Below are 21,880 nucleotides of genomic sequence, written 5' to 3'. Positions count from 1 at the left end.
GAACACTTATACCATAACTTAACAAGTCCAGGCTTTAGAGTGGTAGAAATTGATTGTTTTGTTTGTTTTTAAAAATATATAGAGGAGCCCATAATCAAATGAAAATAATCAAGTCAATAGCCTGGGCTTTCTTCCATTTTGACAACTACTATGAATTAATCTTATGAATTAATATTAAGAATTCATATACAACATAATTAAAGCACATCTAAGTCTCAAAGTAAATAATCTGTGTTAATATCATCTATCCAAATCCAGTTCCCTACTTAGAGACAGTGTGATATAGGGGGGATAGCATGTATGGATTTGGGAGTCAGTCCGACCTGAATTCAAATTTTGACATGCTTATGGGGTATTTGTCTTCGGCAAGTTCCTTAAGTTCTTGAAGCCTGTGTCATTATCTCTAAAGATGTGGACAAAAAGACTTACTTTGTAAGGCTGATACAAAGATTACATGAAATAGCATAGACCAAGTGCCTCTTCACCATCTATCCTTTAACAGATATTGAATAAATGTACTGTCTTGCTTCCATCCCATTTTCCACCAAAGCGATGCGGGAATCAATCCAATTTCACACACATCTCAGAAGATTAAGGAGGGATGACTTGTGTGTCCTTAGGCACGATACTGAAAGTGAAGGATCTTCCTCTCTCGCCCTGAATAAGCACACGTCTGTGCTGCCCCTTCCCCTTGGGTAGACCCGTCTGGAGGGGCCAGATGAGTTCATTTATTGGCTGAGTCACTTCTTTAATAAATGCTGTGCCCTATGTATGTCAACACCTATACGTACCAGGCACTGGAGATACAGAAAGTACGTGACAGCCCCCGTCCTCAAGGCTCACACTCTGGGCTGTGACAGACTTCACCTTCAGTAGCATCTCCTCGGGTATGTTTTACAGAACATCAGGTCCACAGGTTAACACATTTTATAAGCAAACCAAATGTGGAGGAAATTGGTGGAAAGTTTCTTTATTATGAAGTTTTCCCGAACCAATCAGGTGCTTGAGGAAATAAAATGCAATGTTTCTACTTAGCCACAGGACCTTTGTTTCAAGGAGCATCTCCACAGGTTCCTCAGAACACACTTTGGCCAGAGCAGACCTATCATGTACCTTGGGAGTCCTCCCTCCAGCCGCTCCTGTAGGACTTTGAAGGAGGCCAAGGAGGCCAAATGGGGAGGCAGGCGTTCTCCCCAGCGCCTCTGAGCAGCAGCGATGTCAGCCCTGCGTGTTGGGTTACATGTCCACGGTGGGAGAGCCGTGGGCTTGGGACCCAGACTGGATTCGAACTTTGATTCTACAATTTACCGGTGTGGCCCTGAGGGAATTGTGAAAGCTCTTGATGGCCATTTCCATGTCTGAACAACAGGGATATAATAACAGCTGCCCCCTGGGGTTCCTGTGAGGAATAAATGAATCATATAGGGCAGTGGTCGACAAACTCATTAGTCAGCAGAGCCAAATATCAACAGTACAACGATTGAAATTTCTTTTGAGAGCCGAAAACCGACTTCCGCGCATGGGCCACGAAGTTTCAATCGCACTGTACGTGCGCGCCCGCACGTGGTATTTTGGGGAAGAGCCACACTCAAGGGGCCAAAGAGCCGCATGTGGCTCGCAAGCCGCAGTTTGCCGACCACTAATATAGGGAAAGTAAAAGCGCCAGAAGTAGAGTAAAAGTGGAGACCAATACATAGCTTTCCTCTTCACCCCCTATTTTATGCTACACTTTATGATATCCTGGAAGGCACAGCGCACCCAGGCAGTGGTAAATCCATTCTGCTGCTTTAAAGAGAAATACATGGGCTTGATCACGGGTACTTTCTCTGTTATTTTTGCATGCAGGTTTGAACCTCTCTGCACTTCTGCGTTTCAGCCAGAGATGCTGAGACAGGATCTTCATCTTGCCTGAATAAGAAATCTGGCTTCTTTCTGGGAGAAGCTGTTCTTAAATTTGCAGGTTAATTAGAGCCCTACATTTCTACCATATCAGCTAAATGTTACCTTGCTCCATCTAAAATTCAGTGAAATCCTCCAAACTCCATTCTGGAGACTCTCATGGTCAATAATTTTTTTAAAAAAATTATGATGTTTAACCCAACACTTCATATACCCTGTGCAGTGCAGTGTTTCAGTCACAATAAAATGTCTTACTGTACAACCATTACTGTGATCTATGTCTGTTTATGAATAGTTGAAATTTACTTCTCAGTGATAAAATACATCCAAGAGAAGTAATCATGTGAAGCATCAGTCTTCATTTACATCTACATAACCCATAATACTCCATTCATTGGCCTTAGGAGAGAATGTGCTCTTCAACACAAGGGAATGTGCAGGTAAATGAAGTTTAAAGTTGACCCACTGCCTATTCCACTCACCCCAACTAACAGGAGTTCTAGAAAGCAGAAAAGAAAACGGAGGGACTTCAAGACAGGATCAAGGTCTACATCACAAATTCAGAGCAGTGTGGACCTTCTGACCAGAGATTGGGAGGCCTGGGGCCACAGCCCTACCCAAGGCAAGTGTTGCCACTGGAGCCCTCTCCTCCCCTCCATCGCGTGCAGGTGCAACCCCCGCAGGACTGTGGGGCATGTCTTTCACAGCAGGGGCTGAGCTGCAGGTGAGCAGGCTGGGGAAGTCTGGAGAAAGAGGCTCTGAAACTAGAAGTATCTCAGATTAGACATGTCTGTGGCTTTGTAGTCTATAGTTATTAACCCAAAACTAAAAGATTTGGAGGCATTGGATCTCAGGAGTCTTTGAGGCTTAGTGTGAGCTTTGGGGGCATCTGTAGGCTCTTGAAATGTGTCAAGAAAAGCCTCAGAAAAAAACGAAAACAGGAAACTTCTTCATGAGGCTTGTCCTAGGTCCCAATTTTAAAAGAAAGGGGAGTAAAAAGAGCCTCAACACTTTCTCCTGGCTTGTTAAGCCTGCTCTTCAGGGAAGGGAAAGAGGAGATCAGAATTCAGCACCCGAGCTCTGTGGACCTACCAGAATACTGCTAGTGCTTGGCCTAGAAATTGATAAGGGTAAGGAATCCCAACACGTTTCATTATTTTAAAGGCAAAACATCTAGAATGGTACCTCTGTTTTCTTGACTTAATGATATAAAACATAATCTAACCTGATTTTAAAGACACCGTGACCATTACAAACACACATTCCTATTAAGGTAGTGGGAAAGAGGTTCTATATCAAGTGTCCCCAAGCTGTCTGGTTTTTATTTGTGTTTTGTCTTGTTTGTTTATCTTAGTTCTTGGACTTAGCTATTAGTTCAGGTGACTAGGAGTGTTTCTAAAATTGGAAACCTTGGTCTTTCCTTTTGGAAGATGGATATGGCAATAACTGGGAAGAGGATAAGGCAAATAAGTTTCTCTTCTTTTTTTGCATGCAAGTTAGCTAAGTTCGTGATGTTTGGCATCATGATTATATCACATCTACTAACTGGATATATTTTTCACTAGATTCCCTAATGTCCTTCAGCCTCAGCCAATTTGCTTTTCTCTCACTATCACACAATCAGCTTTCTTTTTATAAGTCATTCCTTCTATATGAAGCATCTTTCATCTTAAAACTGTCTGTGTATATTCTTTATTTGCTGTAATCCTGGATTTAAAACTCACTTTCTGCAAGAATGCTTCTATGATTAAGTCTGTCCCATTCTAATAACCTCCTGGTTTGACACCCCTTAATAATTACGTTAAATCAGTAATAATTTGCATTAATTGCATACTTACAATGTACCAGGCACTATTCTAGGAACCTCAGTGCACTGTTTCATTTACTCCTTTGTCAAGTCCTTTGTTTGTGCTCTTTTACAGATGAGGAAACTGAGGCACAGAATGGTGACATTACCTGTCCAAGACACACAGCTAGAGAGTCATGAATCTATCCCAGCCTGCCCAGTCTGACCCCAGAGCCCACATTCTTAGTAGCGAAGTAATTTGCGCACTATCTTCTTTTACATGGTGAGATATTTCATAATAAGACTCACGTCAGTTCATTATCAGTGTCATATAACACCAACTGACGTTTTTGAGGAAAAGAAGCCTGAGTGTCCCTCTTTACATCATTAAATGTAATATGATGGTCTGTTCATAGCAAGCCTTTAATAAATGTTCCTTAACAAACTCAGCAGGTAAGTGACTAGCACAAGACATGTTTCCTGACTTGCTTACCAATTATCTACACCAGAGGCTTCTCCTGGGCAAGGTGAGACCCAAGTACCATCTCTACTGTAAAACTGACTGATGTCAGAGCCTAGGGTCACTGTGTGAAGAGCTGAAGTCATCCTGTATTGTCTTATGGTCAACTCATTCTTCCAAAAGTCCTTCTGAAGTGGGTTTATAATGGGTATCAACTGGCAGATGATAATAATCCTGGAAATAAACAAATGAATCCCCATTTTAACATACAAAGAAGTGAGTGTTTTACTTGGCAAGCAGCCAAGTATTGTATCCATTACACACAAATTTCCTTGTTTGAAAGAATCAATGCCAGTTTTGCTTACTGTCAGAATTACCAGGAATGTAGTCTTTGGAACTCATCATGCAAAGAAAGGCATGAGGGGTGGAAAATGAGCTCCATCTGATTCCAATAAATATACATGTAAGAAATTACTGTAAAATATAAAGCATTTACATGGAATGCATTTTAACATATTTTAATGTCTGTCAAAAAATTACATCAAACATAACAAGATATTAATTTGCATGCTATATAAAATGTTTTATATTATACTAGAGGCCTCGTGCACAAATTCATGCATGGGTGGGGTCCGGCAGGCCTGGCTCCAATAGGGCCTGATCAGGGCTGGGCCAGCTTGGAGGTTGCTGTGGGAGGTTGGCAGGCTAGCCAGCCCCACCCCCTTATCAGGCTGGTTCGCTGGCCATAGTGGGCATCATAGAAACTGGTCATTCTGGTCATCCCAACGTTATAGTCGCTGGCTTTTTATATATGTAGATGCTCAATGATATATAGAACACACATACAAATTAATAAGAATATCATTTTCCCTGTGGCCAATAAGCAAAACCAGGAAAATTTTACAAAAGTGGAAATATAGTTAGTAGCATAGTTAGGAAAAGTGAAGAAAACATAACCTTAATAATGAACAAAGAAATATAAAATAAAACACTAATGAAATACTGCATTACATCTATTAAGTCAACTTTAAAAATTGGCCTTCCTCTGACAAGACCACACGCTTTGCCCTTGTTCCCTTGTCCTGAGGCTTAATGCATGACACCCCATCCAATTCTTTCCCTGGAACACTAAGTACTTATCAGTTCACTCAATCACCAGCCATTAAGTATCTTTGTCCAATTTCATTTTTCCTTCAAGGATCAGCATGAATCTATTCTCCTAATACCTGTCCCCACAGGATTTCTCCAACCTCAAGAATTTTATAGCATTCTTCTTTAGCAAAGTTTCCCATACTCGCCACTATTGACATTTGGAGCTAGATAAGTGTTTTTCTTTGGGGGAGAGGTGCTATTCTGTGCATGATATTTAGCAACATCTCTGGCCTCTACTCACTAGGTGCCAATAGAAAAATCTCTCCTCTCCTTCACCCTTCCTCTCACCGGCAAACTAAGATAACCAAAAAATATCCCATCTCCCAAACATTTCTAAATGTTGTGGGGGGGCCCAAATCATCCCAAACTAATGGGTACTAGACTTACCTGGGTGATCACTTCATAATTTATGTCTAATCACTATGCTGTACACCTGAAAGTGATATTATATTGTATATCAATTGAAATTGAAAAAAATTTTCAAATGTTTTAAATCACCCCAAACTGAGGATCACTGTTCTATATAGCACTCTTATTTTAGCAGTATTTCGTGTGGGATTTTGTCTTTTGATATTAGATGTGCTTTTTAATTATATTATTGTTAATTTATTTTATGCTTCATTAACTACTTTTGTGTCTTTCTTCTTTAAGTAAACACCTGACAAATTCCCCCACAGACAGGTGTGTTGTGTTGTATCTGCCAATTGCTAATTAGTCCATGTCATCTGCCCCTGGGTAATTGATTAATTTTGTCATAGTGTGTAACAGCAAAGACTCTGGAGCCAGATGCCTGTCTAAATTCTGGTTCCACCCCTTACTGTTACTTCAGGCAATTTACTTCACCTCTCCATAGTTCATTTTTATCATGTATAAAAAGGGAGAAACATTATTCTCTTCATAAAATTCTTGTGAGAATTTTTAAAATGCATATATGCAAAATACTAAGATAATGCTTTCCAACAACAAATACTATCCAAATATTACCTATTATATAAGCATAGAAATCAAAGGCTGCAACTTAGTAGAATGGGTGCTTTCTGCCCTTTGGTTGAAAATACATGCAAAACATATCCAAAAAGCTAGAAGAACATACGCAAAATAAAATGTTAAAGCTATGTAACAAGCATGCTATCACAGCGTAGAGCATGAATGATTTTCAAATCACTGACAAATATTTGGAATTCAGAGAAGGGAAAATCACAGAGGAATGGAACAGTGGGGGAAGGAGTCACAGAGAGGTAAAATTTGAGTAGAACTTGAAAGAAAGTTGTTGTGAACAGGTGAGAAAAGAGTCTATGCAGAGAAAAGGTTTCAACCAAAACCCCAGGAAGAGAAAAACATGACACATTCTGGGGAGAGTGAGTAAACACTGGTGCAGAAGGTGGAACAGGACATGTCAAAACAAAACAAACTCCAAGTTCACATTTTCTCATGTGGAATTGATATACACATAAGCAATCAAAATCATTCCTATAGATTTTATTTTTTATTTTTTGTAATCTTTATTTTTGAAAGTATTATATATGACCCCTTTTCTACCCCATCGACCCCTTCTAGCCCGGCCCCACATTTCTATACATTTTAGTTAGTTGTTATAGTTCACATTGCTGGCTGGAATAACTACAGTCAAGGCCCACAGTCCAATATGAAGCAGGTTTTCAGCATACATGTTTCTTTATTTCAATAATAAGAAGAATAACTCGCGATCATTGAACATTTTCTTCATACCAGATAGTGTACTGAGCACATTTTTTCTGTTCTATTTAAATTAAATTAGTGCTTTCCTATGGAAGACCACATTTCACAGATGAAAATACTATATATATTCTAGTTGAATAACTAACCCAATGTCACATGATCAATGTTACAGAAGGGAGTAAAGGATATTTTTAAAAAGTGAAAGCAGCATCATTTATGATGTATTGGACATTTGGCTTAAGAGCAAGACAGAACATCTGAATCCACCAAAACATCATTATTAGGATGTCATGATCATGCGCATAAACCATAAAATACATACACAAACTCCATTTCCTGTTTAGCTGTCATTGGGAAGCTTAATCCCATGGGTTTAGTATCAACTTCCATGCAGAGGAAATGTCTTCCATCAGGTCCCCGCTCTACCTTCCTTTGAGCTCATGGACCTAACTGCCAGTACTCCTCGTCCTATAACACACACACACACACACACACACACACACACACACACACACGCAGTATCTTTGTGGTCTCATCTTTCATGTAGTTTCTCCCACCAAGAAAGACAATCATCCCATTTATTGAGCACCCATTGTATGGCAGCTGCTGCATCTTCACCACCTCACCAAATCCTCAAAACAAGCCTAACTGAGTGCTAAATGATTATCCTTTTATCGCAGAAGAAGAAACAGGCTTAGAGAAATTAAGGAACTTGATCAAGTACCAGAGCTGTAATAAAGAGAGAAAGAGAGAAGTCAAAAATAATACTTTTCATTTCAATAACATTTTGCTGTTTACGAAACATATTCCCATTCCTTATTTCTTTGCATCCTAAAAATAATTATTTTATCAATGGGAAATAATTTTTCAGGAGCAGCTCTTGGATAACATTATTTGAAGCTTTTAGGCCTACACTTAGGTATGAAGACATACTTCTTCCATAATGCCAGCTTCCTCCAAGTTCTCTATAATTAACAAAATCCCTACTTCCCTAAAGAGTGTACTGACTCATCCCTTTTTAAGAAACCAACCTTAAATTCTTATCCCTCTCACGTCAGAAATCACACTTTGAAAAGACAAGGAGGGTCAGAGAAATAACAAAAGCAGCTAAAGTTCAATCCAAGACATTCCTATTTGTTCATGGAAATACCCATCCATGTTGATGTTAACCTCTTAAGCAACGGCAGTGCCTGAAAATGGGTCTATCCAAAAAGCAAACTGAGAGTTGTGCCGATGGGCTTGATTGGGTCATGGAGAATGTTCTGCTTTATTCCCCTCTCACCCCAAAGAACATGCGCCAAAGGTTTTCCTGAAGTGATTCTTTCAGAGGGTCCAATTGAAATTTCTTAGAGAGGTAATTTAGCTATCTCTAGTGAAATACCTAGGAAATTCATAGGTGGGGGCAGGGGAAAGAATCATAACATGATTTACCTAATATTTTCATCCTCTCTTTCAAGCCCAGAAAGTTATTTTAGTATTTCCTTCTAGACTGTGTATTTGTTGAGGGAATAGGGGGGAGTTGCTTTTACCACAACAAACATGAGGGTGGAAATCTTGAGAATGTTGGCACAAGGTTTCCAGTTTTATCTGCAGATAAAACCCTGCACAAAACAGATAATGGTTTATTTTGAACCTATTTTACATGCATTTCCCCCCTGACTCACCAAAATTATTATCTTCAGAGTTTATGTCCATTATTCCTTCACTATCTTCCCTGCAATCAAGTTCTCTGAATAAATACAGGGGTTGAGTTACAATTAAAAATAATGAGACTCTACCAGGCCAATGTCCTTGCATGCAGTAAAAAGGTGTGGGCTAGAGTTTGGTATGGTTTTTTTTTTCCCCATTTTGCTTCACTTTGATTGGTGGGTTGACACTTTAAATAAAGATTTCAGGTCTACCTTGATGAGAGATACAGAGCGAATCCCAGGCACATACAGTCCAGAAAAAAAAAAAAAAACTAATCTTCTTTTTCTTAGAACTATCTTGGTTGGCATCACCAGGCCCTGAGAGCACAGTGCAGGCCAGCATTGAAGGTAAAATGTGATTTTATGATTTCCTTGTGATTCCTGTAAGATCTTTCTTCCTATCTGCAGGCAGCTTTTATAAGAGGATTTATCTTCATTTGTCACCAGAATAATAACTTATTGTAAACCATTAGCAAGTTTCAGAGAAGATATGTCTAATAACCTTCCAGCTAAAGAAAAAAGACTTGCATGTGCAGGGGGGTAGAGGAGGCCAGGGGGAGGTCAATGGGGGGGAAAAGGAGACATATGGACTACTATTTGTAATACTTTAAACAATAAAATAAAATTTTAAAAAAAGAATTTTAGGGTGGGATAGAACTGCATTTAATATGCATATCACTTTGGGTGGTATGGATATTTTAACAACATTAAATTTTTAAATCCACATGTAAAAAAATAAGTAAATAAATAAATAAAAATATATGTACTACCTCATAAAATGAATTTTTATAAAACATACATTTGCTAATTGTAATAATGTGCTAAGATGGGTTATGGTGCATAAAATCTAAATGTATCTCTTATATTTAATAAACATTTTATAGTGAGGGGGAAAAAGACTTATTAATGAGGTGGGGTTTTTTTACTATTTGTGATTATTAGTGACATTGCCTAATTTATAAAAATATAAGAAGATGAATAGATCTCTTGGCTAGACAGACTTTTGTTCATATAAGGGTAAGAGCCTTTTGAACTTATAAAATCATTTTAAAGAGATAATTTATTTTAGAAAAAGAAAAACTCAATTTTTAGAAATATTTTCCACTAACATTTTAGAAATTTAACTATTAAATTTATTCTTATTTTTAAAATATAAGTTTGGGTTATGTGGGCAACCTAAACATAGAATGATATGCCTTATAAATCTGCAAATAAAGGTCTGTTATGAAATTATTATTGTCTGTATTACATTTGCAATGAATTCAAAATTTGCTCTGGAAGGAATAAAAGTATAACTTCCTGTGGACAATACTGAATAGACCAAAATTTCACATAGTAGAAGGGATTTTCCAATTCATATTTTACAAAATGAAACACAGCAGTTAAAGAATATGCATGAAGGTTGTTCCTACATGTTCATTTAGGCTGTAGCTATACACACACAGAAAGTTCTTGGATATTTTCTAATTGCTTGTCAATTCTTTACAAAAACTAGTAAATACAAATCAGTTGTTCAGCAACATTTAGTTTTTTGTTGTTGCTTTTGTTTTTGTTTCGAACCTGGTTGTTTTGGAAAATCGGTGATACAGCTCATTTGAGGTACTGTCTTTTAACCATTCTGGAGTAAAAATGTATCTGATTTAATTCTCCAACCTAACTCTGTTTCAGATCCCACTTTTCAAGATGAAGAACCTGATCCTGGTCTTGTGCCTCTTGGAAACGAGTTCTGCAGTGCCGGTAAGTCCGAGTCTTCTAGAGTGCCTCCCAGCAGAGACACTGTTGGACCCCAAAGAACACTGAAGGACGTGGGCTGAGTCCATGCATGGACTCATTTGAATTAATCCAGTGTTATAATTCCTACTGAGCCAAAAGTCATAGTTGCCCAGACATGAGCCTTACCATCCAAAAGCAATAAGTCAAATATATGATTTTTTCTATCCAAAAAGATATTTTAAATATTCCAAAGACAATGTCTAAGTCTCCCTTCATTCACTCAAAGATAAGAGACTTATGTTGTCTCCGCAATGCCATGGCACAATTTTCTTATCAGCTACTTGCTACTATTATGAAATTGAAATGGAAAGAAAATTTCTTCAAAAAAGTGAAGTACGTTTTCTTCACTTTGAAAAGAACAATATTAGCCAAATTACTATGGCTACAAAACTGAGCTAGTCATTCCATTTGAAGCTAGTAATTAAACAATAAATTTGCCTTATAGGGAAGATATTATGTGATCAAGAGCTGAAGTTTCTTAAATCAAAACATGTCATGGCAATAGGGTGAATTGCATGTTACAGTCATACACCTGGTCCACTCTATCATATATTGAGGTGATCTCATAAGAACACACTTCTTTTGAGCACTGAACTATTCCAGCCAAAAGCATGTGATTTTGTTTTCACAAGGACTTTATTCAGCTGCTATCTGCTTTTGGAAAATGTTGACTAAGCACCTGCCATGTACCCAGCAATGTGCTGGACATTGAGACACAAAGGTAAATATGACATGGTCTTTTGTCTGGGGAGCCTACGGTCAGCCTCAAATGAAGTTTAAAATATTTCCGTTCCTTGAGAAAGAAGGTTAGCTATTTGGGTTTCTTAAAGTTAAACATTTTGGAGAAAGGGGATGAAAACTGATCACAAGGATTCAAACCTCAATTCTACAAATAAAAGGTTTCTATTCTATTGCTCAACATGAATTTAAAAGGAAAGAAAAATTGAAGCTGTCATTCTAATTTACCTTTCTCTGATACTGACGTTGAGGTCAGACTCCATCATCAGTCTAATACCTTGACACTATTCAAACCTATTCTACTCCACACCTATAACAAATCCACTTTGTCATAAGAGCAAGACAATTGTTTAGGATCACCAGCAGACTGCCTGCCAAATTACATGTTCTTCTCCTTTCACTGCCACATGGGAAATGTATCCCCTGTCTATTTACATTCATGTAGTGATTGTTATTTAATTTATGACTTAGAGCTAGAACTTTTTTAAGAAAAAATACCTTTGATATGATCCCCCAAATATACACACAGATCAACTGCTTTATACATAAAGTAATCTTTCACTAAAGTTGATGGAGGATTTGTTGAAGCTGTTTGAATAGGAGGCAAGTTGGGTTTTGGCAGGGTTTTGAGGAACGTCATGATCCCACGCCACATTCCATAAACCAGAGCATGTAGGTTTGTCAAACACACAAGAAATTGACCTCAAGTTTGTCCCCTTTGCTCCTCTACATGATAACACTTAAGAACAGAAGTTACCTTTACAGTATTTTTCTATTTTGTTGCTTTAATTTACTTATTATATCACTTTCAAACTAAATCAAATTTTTCTTTTAAAGCAACATAGCACTAAGATGCAGACAAAGGATCGATCATTTCTGCGGGAGCAAAATTGTAAAATAATATGTTAATTCCCCAATAATTTAAATTAGTCTTCTTTATTCCCAAAAGTTCAAGTTATTTAGATAATAAACCAAATGTTGGCCTCTTGACTGTACTTTCTATTTCTGGTGGCTAAGGAAGTTTCTCACCGAAGAGAACTCAAAATTATTCTATTTCCATGTAGGTGTTTCCTCGGCAGCCGGGGACGGCGGGCATGGCTAGTCTGAGCCTGGAGGTATGTGCTGTCAGAGCACTGACGTTTACTTTTTACGTTGGTTTGTTCCTGGGAGGGGAGAAAGGCGATGGGCTGTTTCTGGTCTTCCCCGTCAGAAGACAGTGGCCGTCCTCCTGTGTGGTTCTGGAGAAGCTTGTGGCATCTATGAGAGCCTTGTTTTATCATTTTACCTCATTTCCAATTCTCAGGTGCTTTACTCCTCATAACATCATCTGTATGTGAATCAAAGCAATATTTTAATACCTACTATACATACTTCATTTAATGCCTACTATATATACATTAACATAATTACTACATCAATATAATTACTGCATTAATTCAAACACATTGGCCTGAAGTCATAAATGGTTTCTACTTAGTTCCTTCTCCTTATAGTACCTTATATTATAAAGTTCAGATGAAGAAAATTTACCTTACAAAATTCAGTTATTTATAAGAACTCCTGTAAATAACACTAACATTGTACCTGCTGCATAATCTGTGGTAGTCTCATTGCACTTCTCATAACTAATGTATACACTCTGTTTAGAAAATCCCAGCAAAATAGTACTGTTTCACCATATTAATAAAATATATTGACAGTTACAAATAGAAAAATACTTATGAAATTTTAAATGTATCACAAGACCTTGCAATGTTTATTCAGATTATAATAATCTGGGGGCAATCAGTACCTATATTGGCTGGATGCCCATTTCACATGCAAGCTAATTTCACTGAGTTATTTTTTCTCACTTTCTAGCTTAAATGCAACCAAAGCACTCTAAACTTCTTCCTAATACATTGAAATTGACTTTCTGTTGAGTTGCTGGTATTTTTTATAATCTCTCCAGATACCATTTTACTCAACGTCTTTTATATTTTTTATTTTGAGGACTTTTTTGTTTGGGAAAGAGATGGAGGTGGTCTTATTTTGTTTTGTTTGCCTTTTTTTTTTAATTCCTCTTCAAGTTGAATTTTAAAAAGGCAAAGTATGGTAAAAGGGTCAACGAAGGAATGTCCTGATGATTACATTTATATTTCAGTTGAATGAGCTATTTTTCCATATTTCAATGTGACCTCAGTTAAATGGTGCTTTTTCTCTACTAATAATAGAAAGCAAGCTAAATACTTTAATAACAATAATAACAACAGTGAAAAAAACACATTCAACATTTTTATTTTTCAGTGATAATTAATGTCTACTTCTATTTTATTCAAATTGACCCACTCCAAACTTTGTGTTAATGATATATGTTGCAAAATCCGTTGTGTCATACAGAAAAGGAACATGTGTGGTAAACAGTAACCCACTTTTTTTTCTTTACAGACAATGAGACAATTGGGCACCTTGCAGGGACTAAATATGCTTTCTCAGGTAAACTTATTTTCAAATATTTCTTATTGCAAGGACTGTATTAATGGTGGTGGTGGTAATGATATGAGAAGCAACATTGTCATTTGTAGAATATATTTGTGAACAGGAGATATCCTAAATTTTGGAAGAACTAATGAATAACTGAGATAACCTAAAACACAATAAGATTCTAAGATGGGCTGGCAAGGGAAAATAAAAACAACATTGAATTTTCTTTTATTAAAAAGTTTTTTTGCATTGTCAATTTTATTATGAGTACTTACAAAGCTAAATCCAAGACAAGTATATGAGGATACTGCAGTCTGGCTTAGAATGGCTGTGAGTCTGTTGCAAGAGAGTGTTTGCCTATCCATGTTAAATTAAGTAATCTCATTCTTACTTTTGCTATCTCTACATTTCCTGTGGATCTTTTGGAAAATGAAAACCAAGTTTAAGCCAATATTGAAACAGAAGTAAATTTCTCTCTATCTATCTTTTCTCCCCATGTCTTTAGTATTCAAGATATGGCTTTGGGAAATCACTTAATTCTTTGTGGATGCAAGGTCTCCTTCCACCACATTCCTCCTTCCCATGGATGAGACCAAGGGAACATGGAACTCAACAGGTAAGTTAGTTACATCAATTGTTTGAAACACCAAGCCTTAAAATCTTCCCCTACTTACATTCTCTAAGTTGTCATATACTACCCACAGAGTAATAAACAAACATACAAGTAATTATCCAGACACCAAATACATCAAAACTTGTAAGTAGTTTTAGTACTTTGGAATATTTAAAATAAAATGGTCCAAATTTTCAACCCATTTGAACATTTATTTCTAACAGGAAGATAATAGACTCCCAAATATGAGACTTATGTTAAAAATATCAGCAATAACAATAAAATACCCTCAAAATGGAAACAGGCTAAATCCTGGGCAATTCTCATTTTAATCAAGATTCCCCAAATAATTATTAAAAAGCACATTTAAACTAATGCCAAAGTCCTGGTTAAATGATGCCAAAGTCCTGGTTAAAACATCATGAACCTTACAGCAATCATATATCAGTTAACTTTAACCATTATTTGTTAGGTGCCTAATACATAAATCAAATTGTAGACTGGGCGTGAAAGTGAAGATGTTTAAGAATGACTCTAAGGTTTATGGAATTTCAGATCTGATTGGGAAATAAGAGAAGACAACGTATTACAAGCTGCTAAATTGTGAGACATAAGTAATGAAGGAGGTATAAGGAACGAAAGCTGTAATTGTTTAGAGGTGGGCAATGGTTGTTGTGAGATTCATGTCACTTTGAGGAGCTGACAATCACTTTAAAAATAATAGGGAGCCATTTACCACAGATAATTTTTAATATATTTTTTTATTGATTTCAGAGAGGAAGGGAGAGGCAGAGAGAGATAGAAACATCAATGATGAGAGAGAATTATTGATTCGCTGCCTCCTGCACACCCCCTACTGGCGATCGAGCCCACAGCCCAGACATGTGCCCTTGACTGGAATCGAATTCGGGACCCTTCAGTCCCCAGGCCGACGCTCTATCCACTGAGCCAAACCAGCTAGGGCCACAGATAATTTTTTAAAGATCAACAAAACATGGTTGTTTTAACAGGAACCTGTAAGTCCAGATGGCCTCCCACAACAGGCAGCATTGCCCACCAAACTACATTTAGTGGGACAGTCAGTTATGTTAATGGTGACTATTTCTCCTCTTGATTGTTTCCAAAATGGACTCTGTAGTGCAGAAATTTGATTGGTGTTTTGTTTAATTACTCTTTCTCCTTTCATTAACTCAAAACTATAGTAAGCATCTATCATGTGCCAGGCACTTGTTAGGAGCTATGTTAAGTCCTGGGGCTATAAAAATAAATAAGACGTATCCTCCCTCAGGTGACTGGGGACAAAGATTGGTAACAAAAATTTGTAATCCCGTGAGAAAGGGGTAAAATAGAGATGCACAGGGCCAACTACGAGAACCTAGAGGAGGAAATGACTCGTTCTACAAGGACGTTCACATAGCTTCCTACCTGCATGAGCAGACTCTTCCAAATAGAAAATCCCCCAGCTCTTTTGCTTTAGAAATTCTAGACACCGCAGTTCAGTGAGCCATCGCATCCTGACACTCCTTTCAAATTTCTCTGCAGTATGAATATTCTTTGCCTGTGCATCCCCCACCTCTCCCATCGCAGCCATCCCTGCAGCCTCAGCAGCCAGGACAGAAACCTTTCCACCAGCCCAGCGTGATCACCGCCATCCAGGACACAGTCCAGAAGGGAGGACCTCAGCCTCCGGTTTACCACGGACAGCCACCCTTGCAGCAGGCAGAGGGGCCCATGATTCAACAGCAGGTGGCACCATCAGAGAAGCCACCAAAGACCGAGGTAAATCCTTCCCCTGAAGTTAGATCAGGATCACCCACTAACTTAATGGAGGAAAAGAAATAAAAAACAATTTGAGAGCACATTTAAATATGTCCTGACGGATCTGGCTCATAGAACACAAATATTCATTTCTGTCATTTGCCACCAGGGGTGGGGCATGGCTTCTAAAAGAGTCTGTGTCTCTAAAATGTGGTTTCTTAGTTGAAGAAATGTAAGCTTTTAGAGAAAATAAGGAAGCCCAGAGAAGTCCAAGCTTCCCATCATCAGGGTCCTTTTCACTGTCGGAAGGACAGAGAAGAGGGATGGACCCCTCAGCATGGCAAGTACTATGTACCATTTTTATTTCTCTGCCTGGTAGTAGAGAAGACAGCCATGGGAAAGCACCTCACAGTAATGTCGAGGAAAGAGCGGTGGACAGCAAAGGAAGGCACCATGTAACTGACATGCTGCAGACATTTAACATTCCCCATTTCATCCTGACTACAGGCCTGTAAAGATCAATATTACTATCTTTTTTTAAAAGGAGAAGACAGACTTTGAGAGGTTATACAATTTTCCCAGCATAACATAAAAATTAAGTGCAGAGTCAGGATTCAAAGCAACCTGGTATGCTCCAATTCCAAAACTCACTGCTTTCTACTGTGCAAGACAAGGCAAACCCACCAGAGACACGCTGCCTCTCTGCCCGTGCACTTGAGTCATGTCAGCAAAAGGCAATTGCAGTGCCTTTTAGTCTGTGCCTCTGAGACTAATGAAAGTAAAAAATCTGGGCACTTCTTTGAGATTGTTTTATCATATTCGTAAAAATCTGGACATTTCTTTGAGATTGTTTTATCATATTTGTAAGTAAGAGTGTGTTTGGTCTGTCTATTTTGATAGTTTAGTAATCTTACTATTTATCTGTGATGCAGCAACCAGGAATGGATTTTGCTGATCCACAAGGTCCATCCGTAAGTACACATCTCAATGAGACTTTCCTGGGAAAAATATCTTTATCCTTTAAGAAAGAATAGTAAACATTTTAAATTGTCCCATTTGTTATGAATATGAAGTATGAGTCCCTTTGTTTTCTTAAATATGAAATACTTCCTTGTCATATAAATACATCTGCATCTGTGCCTGTGCACTTGAGTCATGTCAGTAAAAGGCAATTGCAGTCTCTTAGTCTGTAGCCCCGGAGATTGATGAAAGTAAAAATTGGGAAACTTATTTGAGATTGTTTTATCATATTCGTAAATAAAAGTGTGTTCAGTTTGTCTGGTAATTGATAGCTTAGTAATGTTACTGTTTATCTGTGATGCAGCTACCAGGAATGGATTTTGCTGATCCACAAGGTCCATCCGTAAGTACACATCTCAATGAGACTTTCTTGGGAAAACATCTCTATCCTTTATTTAAGAAAGAAGAGTAAAAATTTTAAATTGCCCCATTTGTTATGAATATGAAGTATGAGTTCCTTTGTTTTCTTAAATATTAAATATGTCATTGTCATATGAATGCATCTGCATCTCTGCCCTTGCACTTGAGTCGTGTCAGTAAAAGGCAATTGCAGTCTCTTGGTCTGTTGCCCCAAGACTAATGAAAGTAAAAAATCTGGGCACTTCTTTGAGATTGTTTTATCATATTCATAAGTTTGGTTGTCTATTTTGATAATTTAGTAATGTTACTATTTATCTGTGATGCAGCTACCAGGAATGGATTTTGCTGATCCACAAGGTCCATCCGTAAGTACACATCTCAATGAGACTTTCTTGGGGAAAAAAAAAAAAAAATATATATATATATATATATATATATATCATTTATTTAAGAAAGAGTAAAAATTTTTAATTGCTCCATTTACTATGAATATTAAGTATGAGTTCCTTTGTTTTCTTAAATATTAAATACTTTGTTGCCATATGAATATATCTGAAAATGTGTTTCACATAAGTGTTAGAAATGGCTGTAATGGGAGGTTTGCCTGAGTTGTTACAAATCTGAATTACGTATCCTGTTTTCTACCACTTAAAGATATTCTCAATAGCCCGTTTGATATCTCAGGGACCACTGGCCCAAAATAAACCATCTTCAGTAAGTTTTTTTAAATACCACTTTTATTTCAAAGTTTTTCCCTGGGAAAATGCATTTTGTGATTATTGTTGTATTTATATTTAGCTTTATCCAGGAATGTTTTACATGTCCTATGGAGCAAATCAATTGGTAAGTGTATATTTTATGAAAAGTATAATTTTTAATTAAATATCACTTTAATGCCCTAGCTGGTGTGCTCAGTGGATAGAGCATCAGGCTGCAGATGAAGGGTCTCAGGTTCAATTCCGGTCAAGGGCACATGTCCTCATTGCAGGCTCTCTCCCAAGTAGGCGGCAACCAACCAATGATTCTCTCTCATCATTGATGCTTCTATCTCTCCCTCTCTCTTTCTCTCTGAAATCAATAAAAACACATATAAAATAAATAAGTAAATAAAAATGTTACCTTAAGAGCTAAAATTATAAAATCCTGTCCTCACACAATAGAGTCCATGTTCTCTGAATGCCTAAATTAGCAACTGAAATGGCAAAGAGACACATTTCTTATTTGGATAATTCTGGACACACACACACACACACACACACACACACACACACTAAAGAAAAAGTAAATTTGCCGTCTGAATTTTCCAAATTGGCTACATTTCTTCAATTATCCTCATCTCTCCACTTTACTCTGCCTCTGGACACACCATTAATATTGAGATTTAAGGAGAAACAAAATGACCTTTAATTTAGTATTGAGTTGCTACAATAGGGGTCAGCAGTGTTTCTTTTTTAACAGAATGCTCCTACCACACTTGGCATCATGAGCTCAGAAGAAATGGCGGTGAGTAATACCTTCAAACTCTTCTTAAAGTAATATCCAGGGAGCACAGTCACAGAGGACTGGCTGCAAGAGGCCTTGGCTGTGAATGCAGCCAAAGAGACAGCATGTGACTCAGATTGTTCGGCTCCAAAACCAAAGCTGGATCCTGAAGCAGTGTGCACAGATTTCACCGTATTTCCCATACAGACATTCCTGAGAGATGGCCTTTCTTTAGCATAGGGTTTTGCTCCATTTCTTGACAATGTGGAGAGGAGAAATCTCTCTTGAAAAGACTTCAATGAAGGGCAAATGCTTCAAACCAAAAACAATACACACGGTTCACACAAAGTTCCTGTTCCTTCTCAGACCATTTAACCCCTCAAAACAAATTCAACAGCTCACAAATCATTCAGACCTCAAAACTGAGAGGTCAAAAAGGAAAAGAAGTAATCAAGTTTAAAATTTTATTATTATAAAATTGAAAGGACATTAATAAGTTAATTCAAGGATAGTCTTATTCTGTTATTATCCACTCATATTACAACATTAAAGGGTGAATCAATAGACGCACACAATTTTACTCTTTCCTTTGAAAATTTCATGTTGCATCTGTTAGAGCACAAAGCAAAACAGAACCATACTGAATTAACAAATCATCAGCAACTACAGATCTTGTCAAATTAATAAATACACCTATATGCTCTCACTGAAAGAAAAATTGCATTTCCACATTGAGTGCCTTCTGTGAGCTAGATGCATCAAAAGATACCATAGAGGCAAAATAAGTGTCCTGTTCTCAAGGACTTTATATCCCTGTCGTTTTTTGTAGCTTCTCAGTGAGTCTGACCAGGTATAATAGCATGGTATAGTAATAATACGTGATAACGGTGTCTTTGGTAAATGTTTTTTTTTTCCAGGGAGGCAGAGGAGGCCCCATGGCCTATGGATCCATTTTCCCAGGATTTGGAGGCATGAGGCCGAGCCTTGGAGGGATGCCTCCCAATCTAGGCAAGGGTGGGGACTTTACTCTGGAATTTGACTCCCCGGTCGCTGCAACCAAAGGCCCAGAGAAGGGAGAAGGACCTGTGCAAGGCTCCCCCGTGCCGGAGGCCAACCTAGCCAATCCAGGAAACCCAGCTCTCCTTCCAGAGGTAGTAATGCCTGGCGCCCTCGCAGGGCTTCTTGCTCTCCCGAAGGACAATATTCCCAGCCTGGCCAGGGGCCCTGAAGAGCACAACAAGGGATCCCCCAGGGTTACCCCAGCAGCCGCTGACCCACTGATGACCCCTGGATTAGCTGATGTTTATGAGCCCTACGCTGCTGATACGACCACACCTTTGGGAGAAACGACCTTGGATACCACAGTGACCCCAGACACAGAGCAAACCTCGATGCCAGGAAACAAGGTCCAGCCGCCCCATATCATGCACAACGGGTGGCATTTCCAAGAGCCCTGAGAGCCTTGCGGTATCAGCTACTTTGTGTACGCATAAGCTCCCCAGCTTTGAGCCATGGCCTCCTTTTCCCAAAACATGTTTTACCCTTCTGCAGCAAACGCATATTAATAAATACAAGTGGTTAGAAATAGTGTAGGTTCCCTTCTTGCTTTCATTCTCTTGTTGAAATAAAAGGTGTCGACTGTCTCTGTGACTTAGAAATACTATCAATCTCTGCATTTGAAAGTCACTGTTTCTTAGCTGTCTTAGGCATTATAGCATGTCTCTTACTAGTGTGACACTGCTGTATCCAGAAGATGTGACACTGCTTTGGATATCCTTCTCTAAGCAAAGGCACATATTCTTAGAATTGTAAGCTATTTCATTCAAATGTTATTGAATGGGGATCAGTGGACAATCCCTGACTGGTATTACTGGGTTTGGTATGTTGGATTTTAAATTCTCAATTTGTAGAGTATTTTATTTAATCTAGTAAAAACATCTAGCCTATTTTAAATAAAGAATTTATTCACTGAAAAGATCAAGAAGTATGTTTATTATTTATACTAGAGGCCCAGTGCACGAAATTTGTGCATTGGGGGTGGAGGGGCCCTCAGCCCGGCCTGCGCCCTCTTGCAGTCTGGGAGCCCTTGGGTAATATCTGACTGATGGCTTAGGCCCGCTCCCCCTAAGCGGGGGAGTGGGCCTAAGCCGGCAGACAGACATCCTTAGCACTGCTGTGGAGGTAGGAGAGGCTCCCCCCACCGCCACTGGGCTCACCAGCTGTGAGCCCAGCTCAGGGCTTCTGGCTGAGTGGCACTCCCCCTGTGCGAGCGCACTGACCACCAGGGGGCAGCTCCTGCATTGAGCATCTGTCCCCTGGTAGTCAGTGCGCATCATAGCAAATCCATCAATCGATTTGCATATTAGCCTTTTATTATATAAGATATTTAAATGGTTAAGAAAAGCATATTCATCCCCTACCTTTGCTGTCTTTAACACATTTTATTCAATTCATTCTCACTCTCTCATAGAAATTGTGTTGAGTACATAACCATGTACTAGGCAACAGCAACATAATCCCTTCCCTGAGAATTTACAGTAGAGATTTTTGATAAGTAGACAGACAACCACAATAACAAAAACAGCTCCTCTGGGCCAAGCTCAAGTACTTTACATATATTATCTCACAACACCATTGAAAAATAGATACATTTCCAAACCCACCACACATGTGAAAAGTGCTATGAAAAGGCCAAGTACCATGTGAGAATTGGCTCGACCCTGTGAAATAAAACAAGGGAAAATAATCATTACTTGTCACCAAACTAGATATGTATCAGTGAAGACTATTTGCCCAAATTAAGAGGTTCCAAGGCCAGATTTGGTCATCCCTGAGAAGTAGCCTCGTGCCCCATTCTGTCCACTTCCTCCCAAGTTGCCCAGCCCAGATCAGATTCCACAGAACTCAGACTCCCTTTCCTCCTCTATGAATATCCTGGGGACGCAGGAAAAGAGCCCTGATCTGGGATACTTCAGGGGCCTCAGCAGAAG

The 21,880-nt window shown here is 38.4% G+C and overlaps 1 protein-coding gene across 1 annotated transcript; it reads left to right on the top strand.

The window, feature by feature from the left end:
- Positions 1 to 296: 296 nt before the first annotated feature.
- AMBN (ameloblastin) lies at positions 297 to 20,347 on the top strand (the record flags this gene model as incomplete). Its single annotated transcript, XM_079761714.1, has 13 exons — positions 297 to 365; positions 10,352 to 10,420; positions 12,259 to 12,309; positions 13,622 to 13,669; positions 14,163 to 14,273; positions 15,813 to 16,049; positions 16,961 to 16,999; positions 17,353 to 17,391; positions 17,735 to 17,773; positions 18,063 to 18,122; positions 18,207 to 18,251; positions 18,867 to 18,911; positions 19,808 to 20,347. 13 exons carry the CDS (start codon positions 297 to 299, stop codon positions 20,345 to 20,347), a joined length of 1,392 nt encoding a protein of 463 aa, XP_079617840.1.
- Positions 20,348 to 21,880: the final 1,533 nt, after the last annotated feature.

The sequence above is a fragment of the Cnephaeus nilssonii genome (genome assembly GCF_951640355.1).
Source record: "Cnephaeus nilssonii genome assembly, chromosome: 1".
In the NCBI taxonomy this organism is placed as follows: Eukaryota; Metazoa; Chordata; class Mammalia; order Chiroptera; family Vespertilionidae; genus Cnephaeus; species Cnephaeus nilssonii.
Note: the sequence above shows the minus strand (reverse complement) of the source record. Positions and strands in the feature narration are given on the sequence as shown.